The sequence below is a fragment of the Acanthochromis polyacanthus genome, chromosome 9 (assembly GCF_021347895.1).
Source record: "Acanthochromis polyacanthus isolate Apoly-LR-REF ecotype Palm Island chromosome 9, KAUST_Apoly_ChrSc, whole genome shotgun sequence".
NCBI lineage: Eukaryota > Metazoa > Chordata > Actinopteri > Pomacentridae > Acanthochromis > Acanthochromis polyacanthus.
This window is the reverse complement of record NC_067121.1, coordinates 32,898,056-32,921,785: the sequence shown is the minus strand read 5'-3', so window position 1 is coordinate 32,921,785 and position 23,730 is coordinate 32,898,056. Positions and strand designations below refer to the sequence as shown.

At 39.7% G+C, this 23,730-nt stretch overlaps 1 protein-coding gene across 2 annotated transcripts in view; it reads right to left on the bottom strand.

Moving 5' to 3' along the window:
• Positions 1-22,281, bottom strand: part of LOC110951980 (abl interactor 1-like) — a 32,962-nt gene extending 10,681 nt beyond the window's left edge. Inside the window, exons 1-8 of one of the 2 annotated variants that reach the window (XM_022195282.2) lie at positions 22,018-22,278; positions 15,422-15,589; positions 9,405-9,581; positions 6,009-6,023; positions 5,240-5,343; positions 4,334-4,474; positions 2,536-2,636; positions 724-939 (exon numbers count right to left, since the gene is read on the bottom strand). In XM_022195282.2, coding sequence (XP_022050974.1) covers positions 724-939; positions 2,536-2,636; positions 4,334-4,474; positions 5,240-5,343; positions 6,009-6,023; positions 9,405-9,581; positions 15,422-15,589; positions 22,018-22,134 — 1,039 coding nt within the window. In that variant the 5' untranslated portion in view covers positions 22,135-22,278. Of the gene's footprint in view, positions 1-723; positions 940-2,535; positions 2,637-4,333; positions 4,475-5,239; positions 5,344-6,008; positions 6,024-9,404; positions 9,582-15,421; positions 15,590-22,017 lie in introns of both variants that reach the window. The other variant, XM_022195283.2, reaches the window with a different exon arrangement.
• Between the last annotated feature and the right edge of the window lie 1,449 nt (positions 22,282-23,730).

The window sequence follows — 23,730 nt, the reverse complement described above, 5'->3', positions numbered from 1 at the left end:
CAAATCAAAACATATCTCTCGGCTTGATTACGTTACAGGAGCTGCGGAGCCGACAACACGGAGACTGCATGATGCCCCAGTTTAAGGCCGGTGTTGATGCAGCTCCGTGTCATTGTCTCTCTCCTCTCAGACAAGACAGACGGCCTCCTCCTCCTCCTCCTCATGCGCTTTGTGCCAAGAAAGATGGTCGTCCTTTGAGAGAGGGGCTATTAGAGGAGAATGGCTCAGAGTGATACCTGCCCAAATAAATTCTACTCTTCTGACAGAAAATATGCATACGCCCTGGGTTTCCCCTTGTCTCGTGGCTGTTTGTGTTGTCTATCCTGAAATGCCTCCTGCCAGTCTGCCTGTCTCTCCTGAGCAAGAAGCTTCCTCCAGCTGACTAAAATGACAATGTCATAACTCAATTAGAAATGGTAATGAGACACTCTGCATAGCGGTGCCGAGGTGGGGAGGTTTCAACAACCCTGACTTCTCTAATTACGGTTCATCAGTCATTTTCATTAGCTTCGACAAAAGCAGGCTTATTAATTTATCCTAGAACCAGAATGTAAGTTTAAACATTTGAGGAGAAGAAGGGAGAGGTCACATCCTATAAAATAAAATACTATAAAATTCCATAATTTCATACCAACAGTAGCTAGCCCTATAAAGGACAATTATCTCTGTGTACCAGCTATCTATTAATTCACTTTACAAATGAGCGTATTAAAGCCGCCTTACCTGAGTTCTGAGGGTACGCCGGGCCCCCGTTGATGTGGGGCTGCTGGGAGGAGACGGAAGGTGCACGGCGGTAGGTGCCGGTAGCCGACACCATGGAAGCTGAGGAGGTGGTGGAGGAGTTGTGACGGGAGATTTGGCGGGAGATGGTGCCGAACTGGGACATGGGGATCGGGCCCAGGCCGGGGCCCTGAGGCACCGAGGCTGACGATGTCGCCACTGCACAACAGGAGGACAAAGGACAGTTTTATAGCTGCTGAATTACCTTAAATTATCAATATTTAGCATTAATACAAACATGCAGCATGTGAAGGAAAATGATGTGCAGCTGTTGGGGTAATATTAACATTCAAATTCAATTTATTGTTTCCAATACTCCAGGTACATGGTGGTAAAAAAAAGAAGCAATAAATCAACAACAGCACAATACCGATCCCTTTTTCTAATATTTCTTGCTTTCTCCAGGCTCACTGTTTTAATTTTCTTTCTCTCCTTCTTACATTTTTTCCTGAACTGCAGTTTCTTCAATGTATATTTAATGTGTGTTTGAGCAAACGCCAAGAATACCTGATAATGAAATACACCTTTGGAGTCTTACTGTGCGCCTGCAGCATTTCTCCACAAGTTAAATATGATGAAAGAAGGGCTCAGAAAAGCAAAATGCTGGCAATTTGTATTGGTGTTTCAGTGTGCGTCTTTCAGCTCTTCAATTGATTGAATTATTTAACCCTCCTTACATTTATAATACTTTATAATACTTTGCAAAATATTCAGGAAGAAAATTCCTTAAAATTTTCCCTTTAAAGTTTTTTGTTAAAATTCCCAAATTTGGCAAGAAATTAAAATTTAAAAAATAAAAATAAAATAATAATTGTAAAAATTTTCAAAAACTGAATAAAAATCTTCCAAAAAAAATCCTAAAAATATCTAAAGTGATTCCATGTATATCAGTAAACGGTCTAATATTTTCTTTTTCTGAATGTTCTTAAAGAAACATTTTTTTAACATATCTTTTTTCCCACAAAAAAAATGTTCAAAAATTTCCCAAAAATGTTGAAAACATGGAAGTTTTCGCTGTGAAAATATATATTTTTTCCCACATTTTCAAACTTTAACCCTTTAAGCTTCAGTCAATTCCAGCCATTTTCAGTACAAAAAAATCGCTAATATTCTATTTTTAAATTAAAAAAATTACAAAAAATACGGGGAATATTGGACGGGCATCACGAGGTGCATTTCCTTGAAAATGACCGATTCGGGGATTTTATACCGACTTCAGGACATGTTTTGGACAAAATAGTTTACTGGCTTGTGTCGTCTGGATGTAAAAGGCTGGATTATGGCCGTTTTTTGTGGAATCTTTTTTTTTGTGTGTAATAATGAACCCGGAAATGTGAGTCGCGCTGTGTGCGTTGAAGCCATGTATAGAGAACGGATGGATGAATATTCGTTTTTGTCGGACAAATGTGTTTTTCTCACCCGCTGTAGTAATCGCATCTGAAAGTGGTTTATACCGGCGGATTCATGAGAATCTAAGCTTTCCATCGGCGTATGGTGTTTGTATAATCGTGTTTGCAGCCGTCGGACATTCTTGAAATTCCTATGCAAATTAGTAGGTGTACCGCCGGCGGTACACCTACGACGCACTGAAGCGTAAAGGGTTAAAACGAGTCAATTTCACCCACAGGACGACGCGAGGGTTAATACTACAGTACCTGCAAGCATTTTAATTCCTTCATTTCAGCCAAAGTCTGCTCAGTTTGATAACATTTGAAGACAAAGCGGCTGCTGTAGGTTGCAGCTGCTGAGACTCACCTTGGCCCATACTGGGAGGAGACGGAGTGGGAACTGCAAGAGGAATGCCGACTCCACTGCCTCCGCTGCTCTCCCTCCCACCACTCCCACCACTGCTGCCGCTGCAGAGAGGAGAGGAAAGGTTTGTGGTGATATTTAGAGGATGTGCGAGAAAAACTTGATTACATGACAGTGTTTGTTTGACATCCTATCATTAGTCGCTCAAATGTCATTCTGTCACAACAATGCTGCCGTCACTGTGGTAACAGATTCAGAGCTCTGTGAATGTGCCGTGTGCAGCGTCAAGCTCATCTACGAATCTGAGGACAACAAGAACATTAGCAGTGGTGTGGTGTAAGAGAAACAATGTTCGAGCCAAAAGGAGGAGAACCGTGCAGGAGCCTGATGAAGCAATTACCCTGCGGCTACGCAAAACATGTAACGGATGTGTTTGAACATTTCCACTGCTTTTAGTGAAGCTGATTTTGTTGATGGAGGGAAAACCACCCTCACCGAGACCTGCCCAACTGCTGCGTGATCCATCAGGATGACTTCTTCAAGTCATCGCTGCTCTGGACATGGACGCCATGACGAGTACGATCTACGCTTGGCTGGAGAACCCGGTGAAGTTTGAGAAGTCTCATGGCGTTAATAACACCCTGGACACAGAGATGGTCCTGAAGTCCAACCACAAGGAGGAGGAGGAGACTCATATCCTCATTGTGGAGGGCTTCCTGCTTTACACCTCCAGGCCTTTGATCGATGTGCTAAACTAACGTTACTTTATTTCCGTCCCATATGAAGCATGCAAAAAGAGGAGGTGCTCTAGGTACACGGTGCCAGACCCCCCCAGCCTGTTCGATGGCCACGTCTGGCCCATGTACGTGCAACACAAGAACATCATGTACTTGTAACCAAGCAGTACAACAGTCTCTATCTTCTCTGCATGCACTGAAGAGGTTTGCAAATATAAAAATAGACCAGCACTCTATTTAGATTTCTGCACATGGCCCTTTTACACAGAAATGGGTCATGAGATGCCTATATTTTCTAAATTAAAGCACTCATATACAGCTGTGCAATGAACTGGGCTTCTATTTTTGGAGTCTGTCAGCATGTATTTTAATTTTCGCTGCACTGTGTTTGATCCAAAAACTGGAGACGACTACAGCAAAATGAAAGCTTACCGTCTTGCTTTTCTAATGACTCATATGCACACATATGTGCAATGCAAGCGTTGCCAATACAAATATACACTTTGCAGCACATCCGCTCTGTGAACGCTCCACATGCGGTATGTGTTCAGTATAGGCAAGGTGTTCGCTCTTAGATGCTGAACTGTACATTTAAACATGAATTAATAATTAGAGCTTTTTTGACACGTGACAGTGAGAAAAGCTCAGGTGTAAATAACAAAATGAGTGACACCTGAATTCCATTTGGCTGCTTCTGTTCCAGGTTTCTGGTATTTTGCATGACTCACTGGGACAGCTGAATAAATGTCATTTGAAAAGACAAAATGTCTGCTGTAAGAAACTATCACAGACAAAACACGTAACATTCAGCTATGTACGCTAATTGTGGGTCAGCCTGCTACATGTGTATGTTACTCTGCCTGTGTCCTGGTATGTCCTTTACACATTCGTTGAACTGTCTGGATGAATGAGTGAATCCTTCCCTCCTGATGTGGTTTAAATGATCGGCTTCAGCATCTGCAGTGCAGTCACATCTGACCTTGCATGAGCGGAGCTTTATCGAAGTGCACAGCAATCCAAACATAGTTTATATGTTAATTTTGGGTGGAGAGTGTGTGTGGTACCTGTGTGTCCTGGGCCTCTGGTTGAGGGAAGCTGTGCGTGCAGGGCTGTGCTGGCTGCCCAGTCTGGCCGGGCTCGTCATGTAGTCGTTGGGCACCACTGGAGGCTTCACGGGCTCCAGTGTCTTGTATGGAGTGTTACGCCTGGATTCAGACGGACAGAGGGAAAGCAGAATTCATTCTTAATGTCGGGAAAAATGAGAGGAAGAAACAAGAAACCGACGCCATTTTTAACGCAAATAAGGAGAGGTGATTTAACTCCCACTGCCCTCATTTACAGGCACCAAAAAATATTGTTTCTTTGTCTGAAAAAAATCCAAAAATTCAGCAAAAAAGTTCCCCAAATTTCTGAAAAGTTGCAAAACCTTCAGGAAGAAAATTCCAAAAATTCCTTTAAAGTTTCCTTTCAGTTTTATTAAAAAAAAAACAAAAAAAAACAAAATTGGCATGAAAATTCTTGTAAATATTTTTTTTTAAAAATGAGTAAAAATCTTCCAAAAAAAAAAAAATCGGATAAATATCTAAAGTGATTACATATATATCAGTAAAACTTCTATTTTCTTATTTCGCTGGATTTTGGTTGATTTTTATGTGAATTTTCTTAAGAAACATTTTTAACATTTGTTTTTTTCCATCAAAAAATGTTCAAAGATTTCCCAAAAATGTTGAAAATATGGACATCAGAAGTTTCACTGTGAAAATATAATTTTAAACTTTAAACCGGGACAATTTTGACCTGCAGGACCACACGAGGGTTAAATCTCAACAAGCAGCATTAAGGGTTGTTTAATTTTGTTTACTATTCAGGACAAATTCACTGGTTTTGAGTTGGTGCGTTTAGTTTGTGTGGCAACAAACGAAACAGAACCACATCTGCTACACAATGCATGACGAGCTGCTGGTTCTTACCCCAGGGTCCCACGGCCAGCCATGGGGGGACTCGGAGGTTTCTGCGTGGGTGGGTTAGTCCTGGAAATGGTCCCTCCTCGGCCCGCCGCATTGTTCCCATGTTGCTGGTGGAGCAGAGGCAAGTTAAAATGCTGCTTTTGTTTAATCTGATTAGCTGACACCAGTGTTTCCCGTGCCAGTGAATGTTAAAGCGGGGGACTCGTTTAACCTGACGATGATTAAGTAGAATACTTGGATCCGTTTCAAATAAGCACCTTAGCTCTAACTAAAACCGAGCACAATTTTGTGGAGAAACACTGGCATGAGAGCTCTTATGTCAAATATAAAAACACAGAATATGAGACAAAAAGGGACATGAAGGAACTGAAAGCTCCAGTAAGTTGATGACATGTGCCTATGCTGTGCATGTACATGTACTGTGACTTATTAAGGGCAATGTGACATACAGATATGGGCAAAGGAATATTTGTTAATAAGATTATAAATATGTTAAATCTGAAATATAATATTTCCAATTTCCTGACACAGTTCTTCTGCATTTACTGCAGCATACATATCCAGTTGAACCAATAGCAGGTGTATGGTAGAACTTTACACGCTGCTGTTTTCACTGAACTGCTGTAAATCACTTTTGCATGGAATCCAATTTGCTGCATAAATGTTGATGTGTTTTACAAATGATGGACACTTTAATGACTTCATGGACACTTGATACTGTATCTGGGATTAACAAATAGACAAAAAGATAAGAAATACAACCAACTCTTACCTTGGCCTTAAGCCACTGAGTGCAAGCAGGCAAAAAGAGAAGACAGAAAACAAGATATGCTCATTGGTTAATGGTTACAAAAGTGAGTCTTTTTTAGTGATAGCAAGAGCAGAATTTAAGTATTAAAGATGAACACTAGGGCTGAACGATGCATCAGTTTCAAATCCAAAGCACTATTTGAAACAATACAATTAACAAATCAAAAAGTCTGCAATTTAGGACGAACATTATGCAGCACATTTGACACAAAGTTTATTTTTTCTTCTCATTGTGTTACTAAACTTGACTGCAGAATGTACGATACTTAGAGGCTACTCCTGAGCCATGAATGACTGACCTGTTCTAATGTCAGACATTTACTGATTTAATTATTTGATTTATTTAACTTCTCTTAAATGTTCCATCTCCTGTGTTCTTTAAAAACGGTGACAAATGCGTGATTAAAGCAATTTATGTCTTTATCTTCTCATCTAATAAAATATAAAGCAGTCAATAATTAGACTTGGTAATGATCTGTAATTGAAACATCTGCTAGAAAAATCGCAATCATATATTTCACCAAAATCGATCAGCCCGAATAAACACAACATCCATTCTTAAACTAATTTTTATACACAGCATTAAAGGAAGGGTAGAAAAAAGAAAAAGAAAGGGAGTGTAAGAAGGAAAGAGGATATCAAACAGGCTAATATAAGGGGATATCCTCCATGCATGTCAAAATCCACACTTGTGAGCAAATTAGGTTATATTAGCTTCAGCTGAGCAGACAACCAAGTGACAATCACAAAACTGAGGAGCTGCAAATCTGTTTAACGCTGTTACAAGCCCAGTCCCTTGTGTGATTACTATCAGTTTACGCAGCGACCACTGAAACCTTTGAATTAAAATTAGGGTAGGAGTTAGGCAAGAAGCGGTTATTTGTTATGGTTACGGTGAGTCTCCAGGAAGTTACTGTCACGTCCTCTGAAATGTGTGAGTGTGTCTGGATGTGTAAAAATCTAGTAAGCTGAGCCACAAGCTGCTCGTCACTCTGAATCATTTTATTCTGATCCTGTATCGCAGACAACATAATATACTAAAAGTCAAATTATCACTTGCCTAATGAAGTAATGACATTTCTCAATAACCTTAACTGGTTTTATCGTCTGATTGAGTTTAGTTTGGAGTATAACATATGAGCAATAACAAAAAAGAAAGAAAATATCTCATCATTTATTATATTTCATTGATACTGGCTGATTTTAATCATGCAATAGTACTGACTTATCAACATAAATGTTGTTAAACTGTAATGTAAATGATTCCTTTTGTCACTTGGACATCTACGTGCAGAAAAACCCACACTGAACAACACCGTTTTGCTTTTACACAACAAAGAGGAAGAATTAACTTCCTTTTGTTCCACTTTGTAAACAAACATTTAAAAGCCATTGAAAAGTCAAACACCCACTGCTTGAAAGTTCAAATATGCACAGCAGAAGTGAACACATGAACAATATGCAAATGTGTTATGTGTGTCTCCGCGTCTAGACTCGTGCTACAGATTGTAATCAGAATAAAAATCACTTCAGTCTTTAAACACGTTAGAAATAATGAGCTGTCTGAGCTGCATGTGGCTGTGCTGACGTTTTAAGTGTTGCACTCAGAAAAAAAACTGGGCAGCAAAGCACAGTGAGGTCATAAATAACAGCACACTGTTGAAGTGGCTGAGATGTGGCTGGAACTATGTCACCCTGGTTACTGCCAGAAATGCCAATAAAAGCAATGAAAGGTGAATGGGTGAGCACAGTCATCCATACATGTGTGAATGGGTATTTTTATGTTCAAGTCTGACTCCACATCTTTCCATGGGTGAGCTCCTCTGGATATGTGAATGAGAGGCAGAGGGGCGATAACACGACTTGTACGCTCGAGGGAATCTACCACAGCCGGGAGGAAATGGGCTGCAAGGATGGAGTGCTAATAAGCCGCTAATAACATTTCCCACGCAGCCTGAACACACCGTGGAGCTGTAAATGTACAAAAACAAATTGAGGAGCCATACCCACATGCATCAATATACCTCTAAGAAAACCGTATATTTCTGTTTAGAGGCTGAGGCAGTCGTATCAATCCTTCTGAATTATTCACAGATGTGTGTGCAAGAAAGAAAGAGTAGAGGAAGGGCTGAATATGGAATGGGAGATGCTTTTCTGTTCCATCTAATTTAAAAAACGATGATCTAAACCTTGTTAGATGAACTAAAATGCACTAAATTAAAGGTGCTGACTCATAATACTAGCCGTCTTACACATGTTGTCATTATTTTAAGGCTCTAGCAGCTGCTGTTTTCCTATTTAGGTAAATGAGAAAAAGAAAAAAAAAAGGCTGCACATCTTCTTGCATCTGCACTTATCAGCACTGATTTCTGCAGAGATCCGTCATTTCCAGCATTCGCCAATGATGCCCAATTTGCATAGCGGGTCGTGCCAAATCTGTCTCAGTGCGAGCCAGCTCTCAAAGGAGGAAACACTAGCTTTTGAATTTGAATCAGCGGATGTTTGAACATCAGCGGACAGCCACTATCTCAACAGAGACAGACCGGGGGTGAGGGATGCAGAGGCCAACTCAAACACACTATGCTCTTAACTGGGTCCACGTCCACACACACACACACACACACACACACACACACACACACACACACACACACACACACACAAAACCATAAACACACGGCCTTGTAAAGCAGAAGGAGAAGGGAGAGGATGGATCATGGGGAGAGGGAATAAAAAATTGAAGAATGAGGCGGAAAAGGGTTGAAAGATTTTTTTTTCCACAGGGGAAGTGATGGTGTGAGGAGCACTTGGCCAAGATGTCTCCATCACACACACAAACACACACACTCCTAATAACTTCCAGCTTAGGAAGTTGTTACTGGGTATGAAAAAAAACTCTCACAAGGGAAGCTTTTTAACCATACTCAGCTACCAACTTAGCATCTCATGCTTGAACAAGCATTTGTTACATTTCTAGGTGTCTCTGTATTTAATTAACTAAAAGGCCAGCGTATTGATCGTCTTGCAGTGTGAGTGGCTGTGTGTGAATGAATTATGAAAGCACACGGTCAGCTTGTTCACATGAAAGTGCCAGGTGTGAACCTGACTAAATATGTGTTTCGCTGTCTAGCAAAATCGATTATCACTGGAAAACAAGGCAATATATCAAAGTAATGACTCGAAATGCAACAGTCTGCTTGTCCTGAAGCCAAAACGGTATGAAAGTGCATTCTGAAAACCAGAAACTAAAAAGTAAACCATAAAAGTAAGGAAATATTTCCTGATATGAAGTCTAATATGCTTGTGCTACAAACTTTGCAAGGTTTTAATTTGACAAAATGACCCAAATCCTTCCTACCTTGACACCGTGTCCCACATCATCCAGCAGCGTGTAGTCGATGGGTTTTCGAATGTAGCGGACCGGTCGCTCCATGTTTCCCGGGGCGATGATCTTGTGGGTGCGAGAGGTGTTCTTATTTGTGGTCAGGATGCCAATTTCTCGACGTGCCACTTTCTCCTTATGAATGTCCACCGTCTGTAGGAGGGAAATATCAAACAATCAATCATTTATATCAAGACATCACAAGGTAGCAGGAGACACTGAGCTCTTTGGTTCACATGAATATTTGTCATCAGTGTAAATCCTCAAACTGTATTAACCACAGTTGAAGTTCGAACCAAGCAGGCAGTAACTTCAAATTTCTGATTGGGCCTCACTACCTGTTAATTCACTTATTTCAGATTAAAAGTCTACAAGCAGCTCCAGGGAACAGAATACTTTCCCTTTCTGTTTCCTGAACTACTTTTTATTATGAAACATTCGCAAGATGTTCAAATATTAACAGCCTCAAAATACAGTAAGTAGAGCTAAACATTAGCGATGGATCTTATTTCTGTTCACAGGAATAAATCAAGTGTATGCGCATGTAAGCAGGTCTGTAAAGCTGTACGTAGACACATCAGTGCTTGAAAATTAATATCCGTATGTTAACATGACATTTTTCACCATCCTATTTCTCTGTGTTAGCATGCTAAACCTTTGCTAATGAAGATAAAACACAAAGTACAACTGAGACTGATGGGAGAGTCAACGGTTTTGCAGGTTTTTAGTCAAAAGCAAATTTATATGTTGGTTTAAAAAGTAAAGAAATTGTCACCAATTTTGTGGACGAATTATGGAGTAGTTAAGTAGACATTTGGCAAGTGCATACAAATGTTGAGGACTTTGAAAAACCAAATACTTAAAGCATATGGTCTGATCCTAACAAGTGACTCCTGCATGTCATACTCCACCCTCTGATCTCATTTTTTTGTAACGCTCTATTCTATCCACGATCTAACAAAGGCCAAAATGCCAAAAAATACACAAAAAAACCAAAACATGTCAACTTGCTGGCGGAAAGGTCAGAGGGTCACTGTGTGTGCAGCTTTTAGCCAATCCATCTCTGGGAAATTGAGATATTTTACTTGACAATTCGTACTGATTCATCCTCTGGAGATCACGACTGTAGCATGAATGTGACGTCATTATGTTGTTGTGGAAAATTGTCACGAAAAAGGTTTCCAGTGATGATACTGTATTTGTAGTTTGTATTTTTCATCTTGTATTTTAGTCTAGTCTTAATAGCGTCCAAAGAGAGCCTTATTATTTGAGCCACAGAGATTTTTTGTCAGCTTGTACTGTAGAAGTTACAGAAACAAATGCTGTTCACAGGCACTTTTTTTTGGCTTTTGTACAACAGGTCTATATTTAAAACTGTTTCACCATCTTCAGCTTGTATTGCTTGACACAGTGTACTTCAGCATTCGAAAGCTGCAAAATGAACATGGATTTCAAGATGAAATGAGAGGCTTTGGAATTTCACAGTTTATTCTTCTGTTCTGCCCCATTTGACGAAGCTCTACTTTAACCTCTCGCACCAGGATCAACTGAAAACATCGACGACCTCCATCTCCTCTGCGATTGCAGTCATCATCACTCAGAGCGGATTCCTGCATGGACTGGTCTTCAATTTATGAATGATGGATGAAACTGGAAGGAGGGAGTGACGCTGGGGGAGGGAGAGCTGAGCGTAGCGTAGGGAGGGAGGAATTTGAGTGTTTCACTGGGGCAAAGTAGATATAGATAGATTCTTGCACTGGAGCAAGAGGATATATGTGCAGATGAGATGTGTGTGTGAGTGCGTGTTTTGGATGTCGATACACGCTTGTCTGTTCGTCCGAGATCCACATAGCAACAAGGTCACCACTCCTTATCTCATCCACTTGACAGCTCCTCTGCTGCGACCATCAGTCTGATCGGTGTTGTCAAGTTGACCCACAACTGTCGCTCCCTCTCTCACTGTGTGTGACGTGAAGCCTGTGTGTGCTACATGCGAGATATACGGTATATATATATAAAAAGAGAAAAAACGTTCGAGGCTCTTTTCTTTGGAAAGGAAACTGAAGCGACACGCCCAGCTTCAGTTGGGAAGTAAGAAGAAAGACCCGCCTATTTCCTGCCAGTAATAGGGGAGGAGAGGTGCAGCGCAGATTAGAGAAAGTCAGAAAAACAAATCAAAAGGACAGAGACGCACAAACAGAAAGAAAAGGACAACAGGGAGCGAGAGAAAATGTGAAACCAGAGGCTGATGATTCTGGTGGTCTGCTATGATCAAAGAGAAATGGAAAAGACAGGAAAGTGGTGATGCGATAGATGAGAAAATTAACCTTACAGTCTTCAGATGTAATCATTTAAACTGCACACACACTGTACAGCACCTAACAATAGCGGTGACTGCTCACTCTGTGTGCCCCGTCTGAGAACAAATCATTCTCGACAATGGAGGAAAACTGTTAGAGCAATGCAACATGCAATGACTGGAACATGACATCTTAATTTCAGCATTTCCTCTGAATGTACATTCCTAAAGGTAGCAATATGCGTGGTAATCTTTGTGAAACACTGAGGCGTAATAACTGTTACCTAATCGCTGACGACAGATCTCTGTCTGCCCTTCCTGTGCTCTCTCAATCTCATTTTCTTTTGGAATCTCGTTACTCTAATAAACATCTGGCTGTCTGCTCAATCTCTGCGGTGTATTTTGAGAACAGATGGTTTAGCTGTAATGTTCACAGCTGGGTCTATACAGTAGTTTCAGCCTGAAAAGCTGAGCAAATGTTTATTCTCTGCAGAGCAAATGAACATGTTGAAATGTTATTGGCAAGAGGAAAAATGATGTAGTCTGCACCAAGGTTTCCCAGGCGTGTCCAAAGATGTGTGATTTCAAAGCCCAATGATCTCATATTTGGGTTGTTGGTAACGAGCAACAAGTAAATTCAAACTATGCTCACTTTGCCAGCAATATTCCTAACCGAGCCATAATAGTCTTGTGAGTTTGCTCTGCAGTATAACGATAGGTCAATCTTGCACTTGAGACAATTTGACCAAATGAAACGGAGCTGAAAGAGGCGCAAGTAGGTCATTGAGGCGATGAATGACGATCTCGAAAAACAAAATAAAGACATGAATCAGAGAGCAAACCGGCAGTCTGCTGCAGTCTGCGGGGAAAATGGAAAAGAGTGGGAGAGATGCTTTATGTTGTGCATCGCAACAGAATCAAAATGTCAATTTTGTCTACTGCTGCGCTGAGCACACACATATTTTTAGGCACAACCATTCAAATTAAGTTGTGATTCAGAGGTGTGCTTTGATCAGACCTGCTGCTGTTTTGCATTTAGGTAGTAGCCTTTGTTGTGGAATTTTGTCACAGCCTCCTCTGCTGTGGGCTTTTAAATCAGACCTGGATTTGGCAGCTACCTTCTCTTTTAATCCCATTTTAACTCTTTCAAGTCAACTAAGCAAGAAAAATGCCTGGCACATCCAAGCAAGTTAAAATTTTAATTCTTGGGCATATGGCAGCTGGAATAATAAACCAAATCCAGAGGGAAATACCTGCATGAGGCGCATGTAAAAGTAAAGTTTCACGCCGTTTCCTGCAATTTTAACCAATCTGTGGGTGATGTATTGATACTAAGAGACCTTCAGGGACATCAGCAGTGTTTTTGTATTTTCATGCACCCATGTCTACTGGACTGTACCTCATAACGCATTCATGAAGTTGACTTAGTGCACCCAAGTTAACAATATTATCTCCTTTCTCGTATCATTTTAAAATTCCCGAAGGAAAGAAATGATCAGGGCTTTCCATAAAACAAAAAATAAGTTAAAAAAAAAGAACTTTTACACAACCCACTCTCCTGCTGCGGCACAACTTATCTTCTAAAACAAGGTGTTCATTGGATCTTCTTAAGTATAGCACACAGAACAGAATGTAAAATGATAATCCACTTGTCTACCACTCTGAGCAACACCTTTTTCATAGCAGAATGAAGAGTGCACACTGCTTTTGTGAGTATTAGCTGCCTGGCTTGGCTTTGCTGCCAGACTCCCATGGAACTGAGCCATCCCTAATGTTATTAGTTACACTTGTACATTTATCACTGCTAAAAAGAAATCTTTAAAACACACAAGAAGACTGAATCTGATATATGTCTGTTTTTTAATACTTAGAGACAAATGCTCTCCCACCCACAGTAAACTGCACCTACTGACTCAACAGATTCTGTGCTGGTTTGCTGTTCACAGTCCTCACATCCGTGTGGTTACCCAGGAGGGCTATTAGGTCTGAAGCTGAAACATCAAGTGTGGGACATAAAGCACCACTAACCGTCTTTCAAGGATCAATAAAAGAGTTTCGTTGTTCGTCATTAGACCGCACCTCGCCCCACTCCATCCTGCAATTTGCAGAGTAAAGCGGGAGCTGGAAACGCTAACCAGGCGAGAGTGCTGGCGTCAGGATTTCACTTCATCCCTGACAGGCTTAATGAAGCACACAGGGAGGCCACGGGACATTCAGCGGCTGACGGGCAGGGTGGTGGCATGAAGGGAGGCAGAGAGGGACAGGGAGAGGCAGAAAGGACTGCTGATGAAGCAACTGAAGAGGGGTTGTGGAGGTTTGGCAGCTCCAGTATGATCCATGCCCCCGCCATATCTGTCAGTCTTTACAATGTATGAATGTGTCATTGTGCAGCTCGGTGTTACCATACTGGAACAGCAGCAAAGGGTGTGCATTTTACTGCACTTTAATATGTTTAATACAAGCAGAAAATCTGCCAAACTACTCCATGATTCAGCATATAATTCTGTATTTGATCTAGAAGACATGAAACAGTTGCTCATATACAAAGTGATTGACTTTTGCATGCTTTTACCTGGTTTAAAGTTTGAAAATGGGGAAAAAAAAAAAAAATATATATATATACTCATAGTGAAACTTCTGATGTCTACATTTTCAACATTTTTGGGAAATCTTTGAACATTTTTTGGTGGAAAAAAAGAAATGTTAAAAATGTTTCTTAAGAACATTCACACAAAAAATCAACCAAAATCCAGCGAAATTCGCTGGATTTTGGTTGATTTTTTTTGTGAATGTTCTTAAAGAAAATATCAGAAGTTTTACTGATATCTATGGAATCACTTTAGATATTTTTAGGATTTTTTTTGGAAGATTTTTACTCATTTTTTGAAAATACAAGAATTTTCTTGCCAAATCTGGGGGATTTTTTTTTTAAATAAAACTTTTAAAGTAAACTTTTAAGGAATTATTGGAATTTTCCTTTCGAAGGTTTTGCAAATTTTCAGAAATTTGGGGATTTTTTTTGCTGAATTTTTGAATTTTTTCCAGAGAAGGGAACAACATTTTTTGGTGCCTGTAAATGAGGACAACAGGAGGGTTAAGCATTAGAAGGGAAAGAAAGAAAAAGTAGCTCCAGCGGTTAATCGATGAGCTACAAACTTTTAAGTTAATCATCAGATATTTTGATTGGAGTAATTTTTAAGAAGAAAAACTCAAAATTTTCTCTTTCCAGCATCTTAAATTTGAATATATTCTGGTTTCTTTACTTCTCTATGAGAGTAAACTGAATCTTTGGGTTGTGGACAAAACAAGACATTTGTCATCTTGTACTTTGGGAAAAACTAATCATCATGTTCACCATTTTATAGACCAAACAACCAATAGAGAAAATAATCAGCAGATTAATCAACTGTGGAAATAACAGCTAGTTGCAGTCCTGGCTATAGTTCAACAACTAAATCTTTCTGAGCATTTTCCCTGCGTTCCTGTCAGTAAATCACTGGGCTGCAGTAGAGGACGTTGTACCAGCTGCCAGTTCAGAAGCAGTTTATCCAGCTTCATTAAAATTTAGCACTCGAGTTGCTGGATGGGTGCAGCAGGTTATCCAGCATTTCTCGGTGTACAGTGAACCAAGTGACGTTCCCAACTGGTGATTCAATAACCAGCATTTCTATTTTGTATCTGCTCTGGTGCGTACCTGGGAGATGTGGTTGATGGAGGACTCCATGCGTCGCAGTTGCGAGGCCTGGATGTCCAGCAGCTGCAGCACATTGTTTGCTAAGGCATTAATCTGGTAGGCCACGCTGGCCAGAGACTGGGTGGTGTAGGCTTTGGTCTCCTCCAGGGCCTTCTTCTTGTCTTGAGCCTGGCAGAGACAGGAAGAGAAATCACGAGACAGAAAAATCAGTGGAAGGATGTGTGGGTGGAAGAAATGGACAAACTGGCCGAGGGAAGTAAGGTAGTTTCAAAAAAGTCAAGAGGAAACGCTGCACTCATTGTTGCTCTCTTATCAGTTGTGTGTGCTGAATGGTAGGGCAGTTCTCTACAGGGAACAACGTCTGACAGGAACTTCATTTCTCTGCGGTTTTCAAATTGTAACGCTCTGTTCAGATCTAAAGACAAGAGCAGAGGAGTTGGTAGTTCTCTGGAAAGGGATGACTTTGTGGGATACAACGCAGCCTTTGAAATGGACCGCAATGACTTCTGAATAACTCAGGCAACATGGGACAGGTGCATGGTGGGAGTTGAGCCCAGAGAACAGGAATGCCAAGACGTTTTGTAGGATCCCAAATACCCGGCTGCGCAAACCATCTGTTTCTGGGTGTCTTTAAATAGCAAAGGGACTGAATGGGCATATTTATAGTTTGGAAACAAAACAGGAATAAAGTAGCCACACACAGAAGTCTTTTTCAGGGAGCAGGGCTACAACTGACCATTACTGTCCATGTAAATGATTCCATTAATGTTCTTGTTTTGTATAGAAAATGTAAAAAATTTACTAAATCCTCACCTAAGTTTAAAAAGGGGTGTCTTCGTTTTACTATATACCAAACAGCATGTATATTTAAACATTCACAGTTGTTAAATGTAGGGAAGGAAATAAATATGATCCAGTTCATATAATACATACTGTAAATTAAAGTGTAATCAATTATCAGAAATCGTCATTAATTAACTTCCATTACTAAACTAACTGACTGATAGGCTAACCACTTCAGCATCTAGTTCTTGTACGGTAATAAATAATAGTTCAAAAACTGCTGCACTTCATACATATATACTGGAAATTGAAAAGCATATACAATGTACATTGTTTTAGTTATAGTTTGATATTTCATGAAATACACTTCTACTTCATGAAATAACACATCTATCTTTCTGTTCGGATCAAGCTAGAGCCAGGAAACGATTAGCATAGCTTAGCATAAAAAACTGGCAGCAAAACACAAGTTCTTTCAGAAATAGTTCAAAAGTAGGCCTACATCCCATCACCTCTAACACTCACTTATCAACACATTGTACATCAGGCTAGTTTAACTTGAACAAAAACAGGAATGCAAGCACTTGGACTGCCTTTTATCCTGCCAGGATCTCCATGATAAATGTACAACTATGGTCAAAGTACAAGTACTTTGTCCTCAACAATGCTAACAGACGTTTCAAAAATCAGTTTTACATCATTCATTAGCAAATTTATGAAATAAGGCCCACCTGTGTGAGTTTTAGAGCTCATGAATTTAATTGTTTTCTTTATTTGACTTTAAATATTACTCACAGTTTCTTTTATCAGTTTCAAGTTAGCTTTTTATGTTAAGAAGTTACAACAATATTTTGAAATCAGAGTTCCCTCATGCAAATTTCACAGAAAGGTGCATCAAAATCTAATCAGAACATCTATTCCATGTGGAGTACCTGTGGCTAGGTTTTGTTTTTAAATTATTCACAAGAAGAGGTATATTAAGTCAAGGAATCAAACTAACAGATATAACCATGATGACACAATGTCTCGTTACTATGATGTAGTTTCACACAAACATACATGCTGTAACAAGCTAGCTATGGCGGTTTCCAGGCTTTCTACTCAGCTAATTGTCTCATGGACCTATTTCTTCAAAGCTAAGAACTAGGGATCAAGCAATTATGTCCAGGCAGATTATAAGATTTCACCATTTTTACCCAATTCCTGATAAAACAAATTAATTTGAAAATGTTCTGCTTTGGCTTTGATGCAGCCACCTCGGACTATTTGTAGTCACCACTCACCGTGATCTTAAATCATGTCCCACCGGCAGTACTACCCAACTGGTTACACCTCACTAGTAATAGCTTATCAATACTACAGGATAAACACTGAAAAGCTTTCTCTAACTTAAGCATATTTAAAACATCTGCAAGCAAAGACATTTCCTCAAACTTTGTGTTGGAGTTTAAGTTAATCTAAAATTGGACATCTGAGATTACAAACATATGGTATCAATCCAGAAAAACGTATTAGTCAACCATTACTTAGAGCAACTGACAATGACCGAGAGCTGAAATTCAAGCTGCTCAGTCACTGTGATTATTTGTGCTTACTTCTGAAACTCTAAAATCCGATGAATGCAGTCTGAGCCCCACAACGTCCACTGTGATGCACCAGCTGTTTCCAAACAACAATTTGATGCGTATTTGGCAGCGGGAGGCTAAGAAACTGCACCGTGACAGCCCTCCTGTACAACATCAGCACCTGTGACCTGCCCACCTGCTACTTTGCAAACCACCTGCAGCAATACTATCTGTTGCAGATGTCTGGTGGGGCCTGCATCCCATTTACACCAGCGACTAGCACACAGTGGAAACACCGCTGGCTTAGTCAGCATAATCACAGAGACTGGAAAAAGTCCTCACGCCTTAGCTTGGAAAACGCTGACTTATGTATATTCCCAATGCATGTTTGGTCTACCTAAACACCTCATAGAGTTGTGAAAACGGCCATATTTAACAAAATACCAACACAGTGCTTGGATTGCTACATATTCATACAGACAGAGTAGACAAAGCTTAGCAGATGGCTATGATAAAAATTGTGCAATATATTGAAAGCAGCATAGATAGGGGGATTTAAAGTGAGGTTAAAGCTTACAAAAGATTTAAACCAATAAAAAAAAAAGTCTTACAATATCCTGCAAGGAAACCCTTGGTATTAATAAGCTACATCTCCTTAATACACTTTGTTCACTCGCTACTGCTTTGAGATATTATATTTCATATTAAGCTTATAAAAGGCTTTTGGATGGGGTCCACTTGGAATTCCTTTATGTTAAGCACCAGGCTCAGTCTTAACAATATACTCAAATAGAGCAATCTCTGAAAGCATTATTATACAGGCTATTTCCCACTAAGAGTCATTTTTGGTGCCCCTCTAAAGAGATTTTAGCCAGGGCCGAAAGAAAATCAGGAGCACCAAACTGACTAGAATTGACAATAAAAGATGTAATTTTAACCATCAACCATAACAGTCATTTTTTTTTACATAAAATGGTCAGAAATAACAGCAAAAACACAGATTTCTGTCAAATACGGTATCACAGTCTTTTTGTCTTTACTGCACGGACTATTCATGATTACTGTGGAGCACATTCACCCCTCAAACACCCAATCTGAGGCAGAAAACCCCCTGAGGACTGATACTGGAATATCAAGAACCTCAAGAGTCATGAAAGAAACCGCTATGAGTCAGAGGGGTATCATGTGAGCTGTGGGGGATTTTTAGCACTATCAGGGAAATATTAAGTAGATTCACGAGCTTCCATCGAACACAAAATGCTACAAAAATGTTATATTACAGAAGAAAAAAGATATTAATTTGGAACTTCTTTCACAGATATACAAGCCAATTACTGGGGGAGAAAACATGAAAATAGTGATTATTTTAAGATATAGCATCTTTTAAAAGATCAATTTAGGATCTGTTTGTACACCAATACCAACAAGAGTCCATCTGCAACCCAAAACAGCATTCACTGTGAGATATGCTATTTTTGTGTACAAAGGCCTTAAGAAAGTCACCCACAAAGCTGAGTTCTGCTTTCATGTCGCCAGTTTTGTGGTTGACAGTTTGTCACTTCTTCAAAAAGGCTCATTTACAAATATCAAATCTAAAAATAGAACTTTTTGTCTCCAGCATTACAGAGTGGATTTATATATCATGGAATACATTTTCTTTTGTATATTAATAATAATAATAATAATAATAATAATAATAATAATAATAATAAGTGGTGGAGCTATTCTTCACAGATGAGTATCTGACAAAATAGACATGAATATGTTTTGATGGCTGCAAGCACAAGGCTCAAAGCTCTATTTTCAGTTCATAATATGCATCAGCTATACTGCGCTACATAACTCTCTGATTTACTCTTCATTCCCTGTTGTGTTTGTCAAGTGTGTTTACATGCATGCAGTAGTAATGTTTTTGATGTCCCTAAAGAAATTCTTATTCAGGAGAAGCCATATTAAGTGCATCTTCATATTCCAGGCATGACTATCCTGCTGAAATAAATAAACACGGAACTCTAAATGTTGCGGTAGTTCGGCGCTCTCAAAATCGCATGGAAAAGAAACAAAAATCAGAATGCAGCTTTCGCAAAATGGATTAGGAAAGATCCTGAGCAGCTTTCAACCAAATTATTTAAATTTAAGTCAAAAAAAAAGCTGTGCATGTCTGCAATTATACATGAGACGTTTAAATCTAGCTGCTCAGTTACGACTCAAATCTATTCGTTCACTGTGCATGAAAGAGTTCATCAGTACAACTACATGTGAAATGGATGCAATATCCAATGCGTATAATACTTGTAAGTCATCCTTTTTTCCGCAGTGTGACTTAAATTTTCACAGCATGTTTAGGACTTTTTTTGTTGTTCAACTGGTATGACACATCAGAATCAGATTTCAGAAGATCTGTCGTCAATTTGCAACACCTTACTGCCCGGTTCTTCATTTCCTTCAGCTTTGGCTTGTTCATATGAATGTTAGTATATCAAAGTTTAAAACAATGTCAGTAAAAATGTTTAACTAAGCACTAATTTCTGTCCTTGCTAGGTATTACTCATGGGTATAGAATTATACCACTTGCACTTCAGTCTGCTAATGGCATATAAAAATCAACATCAACATTCCAGATTGCTGAAATTTAAAACATCTCCAAGTAAACGGGGATAACTCAGCTGGCTTTTAGAGCGAAGCAATGCCGTGCACCCTCTAACCCGCTGTTTCTAAAGAAGGTGAGTGTACCACCAGTGGCACAGCATTTCCTCTGAAGATGTCTGAAATTCTCAGAAAGGAAGGTGTGTCTGAGACACATTAGATAAATAAAATGTGCTAATAGTACAACCTTGCAAAATAGTCTCATTTGCATGTCGCTTTCTCCATACAAATCTTGGTTGGAAAGCATTGGCTGCATTCAAGCAGTCTAACCCACATTGCATTTCCAGTGACAACCAAGGTAAAGGGATGTGATGTGCTATTAGGGCCAAACTGTGGGCTTTCTCGACAGCACAGTCAAAAGATTGCCATGCTGGAGCGCAGTTTCTGGTTTGAGGCGGTCTGTCAACAGACGACGCTGTTCACACCAGACCATTCAACTTACTGACAGTCGACGTCAGCTCACACTATCACCCACATTTACTGAACATGGAAGATTAACAGGGGTGATGAGTGGGGTTTTGTTTGTGTGTGTGAGAAACTCAGAAATCCCCAAAGATTTGTAAAAATATTTCACACATATTAGGTCATGGGAAACGGAGTGGAGGAGAAGTTAATTCCAAACACATGAATATAAAATGTTCACAAAAGTACCAATGGAGTCTGGCTCCAATGCTTCAAATTTAGCCTGCCTACACTGATTCAACATCAAGCCTGGATGAGCAAAAAGAAGCCTGCACAGCAATCATGGACCTGCAGCATGCATTTGATTACAAGCAAATGATGCACAGCGATGCTGCTGGAGCCACGTTTTCCAGCTCTGTAGACACATGATACCTGCATCAATACACATTTACACACTTGTATTTCCTCTTAAGGTCAATTCAGTTCAGATATGTATCAGTGAGAAAGCACATGCATAGACGAGAAACGATTATAAAGACTAATAGCCAAATAAAATAAGTGAGAATCTAGTGACGAAGCGTTTAACTGTACTTTTAAAATGTCTCTTTCTGGTTTACTCACACCTAATAACACAGAAGAATATACAGCTAGCTTTTATATTTTTTAAAAGGGACTAAAATGGCTTTATACAGATTTAATTCGTGATATTTCTCTTTCCAGCACTGTAATGTGGCCTTAAAGTGTGATGCCGGTGCGGTTTAAGTAAAACAAATAAATAAATAAAATAAAATTCGCGGTAATATCTATTTAATAAGAGACGTTTTTTATGTTGTGTTCTGTCACTGGTACCTATCACAGAATGCGGTCAGTGACAAACCACTTAGTCATAACAACGACACACCCTCTAAAAGCCCCCAGCAGCTTCCAGCACACCGACAAAACCCGTTAAAACGTGAAGCCAAACCGAGTAAAAAAAATAACGAAACACAGCCCTGCCCGACACGGCACCGAGCCGCGGACAGTTCCACACACCGGGAGGAGCAGGCCACTCGGAGCAGCTAGCGGTTTTGAGGGACGCTTTCGTTCCGACCAGCGTTTCCTGCCGCTGTGGTTTCACTCACTTCTACTACGGCACCGCAGACACGACGGAGATAACCGACAAATCCACCGAATTTTGACGGCCTTCAGGCGGCCTCTTACCTGAACATAATTGTTTTCACAGTATTCCGCCACCCGCGACAGGTTCTGGTAGCTTTCTACTAGCGCTCTTTTGCCGGCAGGGATTTCCTCCTCTAATAGCATTTGTAGCTCTGCCATCTTACATCCCTTTGCATTTCTCTCCTGTGTGTCCCTTTGAGCGAGGCAAGGCGGTGATGCTCAGAAAGGGGCTCCCCCGCCTGGCATTGTGGGGCCGCTAGCCTCCGATTCACAACGGCCCGTGACTAATCGCACTTACGTTACAAACGGAGGCCGCTGATTGGCTCAGAGGCCGAGGGAGAGGAGCCACCGACCAATCAGATCCCACTGCGATGGTGTAGTGTAAGTTAACGGTGCAAGCGAGGACTAATGTCAGATAATGCATGATTATGGCCTACAGCGTTTGATTTATCACCGTCATCAGATAATGAATGATATTATTATAGCAAATAAACAATTGTAGGCTATATTCATAGCAACATATATTCATGGTAAATGTAATATGGCTTCACATTTTTATTTTATTTATGTGTTAATCAGGTCATATACACAGATGATCAATGGTCACTTTATTAGGTACACCTTGCCAGTAAAAGGTTAGACCTCCTTTTGCCATCAGAACTGCCTTAATTCATACTTTCAACAAGGTGCTTGAAAGATTTGTCAGAGATTTTGGTCCATATTGACAGGTTGCACATTCATGATGTGAATCTCTCATTCCACCACATCCCAAAGGTTCTATTGGACTGAGATCTGGTGACCATGGAGGCTATTGGAGTACAGAGAACTCATCGCCATGTTCAAGAAACCAATTTGAGATGATTTGAGCTTTGTGACATGGTGCATTATCCTGTTGGAAGTAGACATCAGAAGATGGCCTACTGTGGCCATAAAAGGATGGATATGGTTAGCAACAATCCTCAGATAGACTATGCTGTTTAAGCAATGTTCAGTTGGCCCAAAGTGTGCCAACTGAAACAACAGTTAACATCACCATTATCATCCCATTTGCCATATTAATATTAATCACACACTAACTAAAAACATTATATGCTGGTCATAGAAAAACTTGATCCCATCATCACATTGACCCATCAGCATCATATCAACATTGAATTTCGTTATCTTGTGCAATATTTTATTTCAACTTCAATTGCAATATTTGGATTTCATGTCTAATACTTTATTATCAATATGTCATTGTCACGCATAACAATATTTCACTACTTCAGAATAACTGCTAGTATCACTTCTTATTTTTGTTTTCTAATGGTATTATTGTGACTTTCCCTGTGAGGGATCAAAAAAAAGTATCTTAACTTATATTTTATCTATTTTAAAAATACATCTTTTTTATCAGAAAAATAAATGGTGATAAAAACATGCCGTAATCACTATCTGTGAAGGCGAGAATACATTTTATTGTTACAAAACACTGATGCATATAAATCGTATATCTCACCAATGTGTATTTTATTTTCATGTGTAACATCCTCTTTACTACTTCAGAATAATTCCCAGAATTACAATACTTCTTATTTTTGTATTCCAGTCTCATATTACCTTTCTTTTTAATTTTTTGATTAATTTAATTTGGATTAATGTAATATCTTGTTGCTTGTCTATTGGGGATTTCATTTGCTCTCATGATATGATTTTTTTCTGAGCAATATCTGGAGCAGGCAATTCCTTAAGGAAGAATGAAGTTCTTTCTTA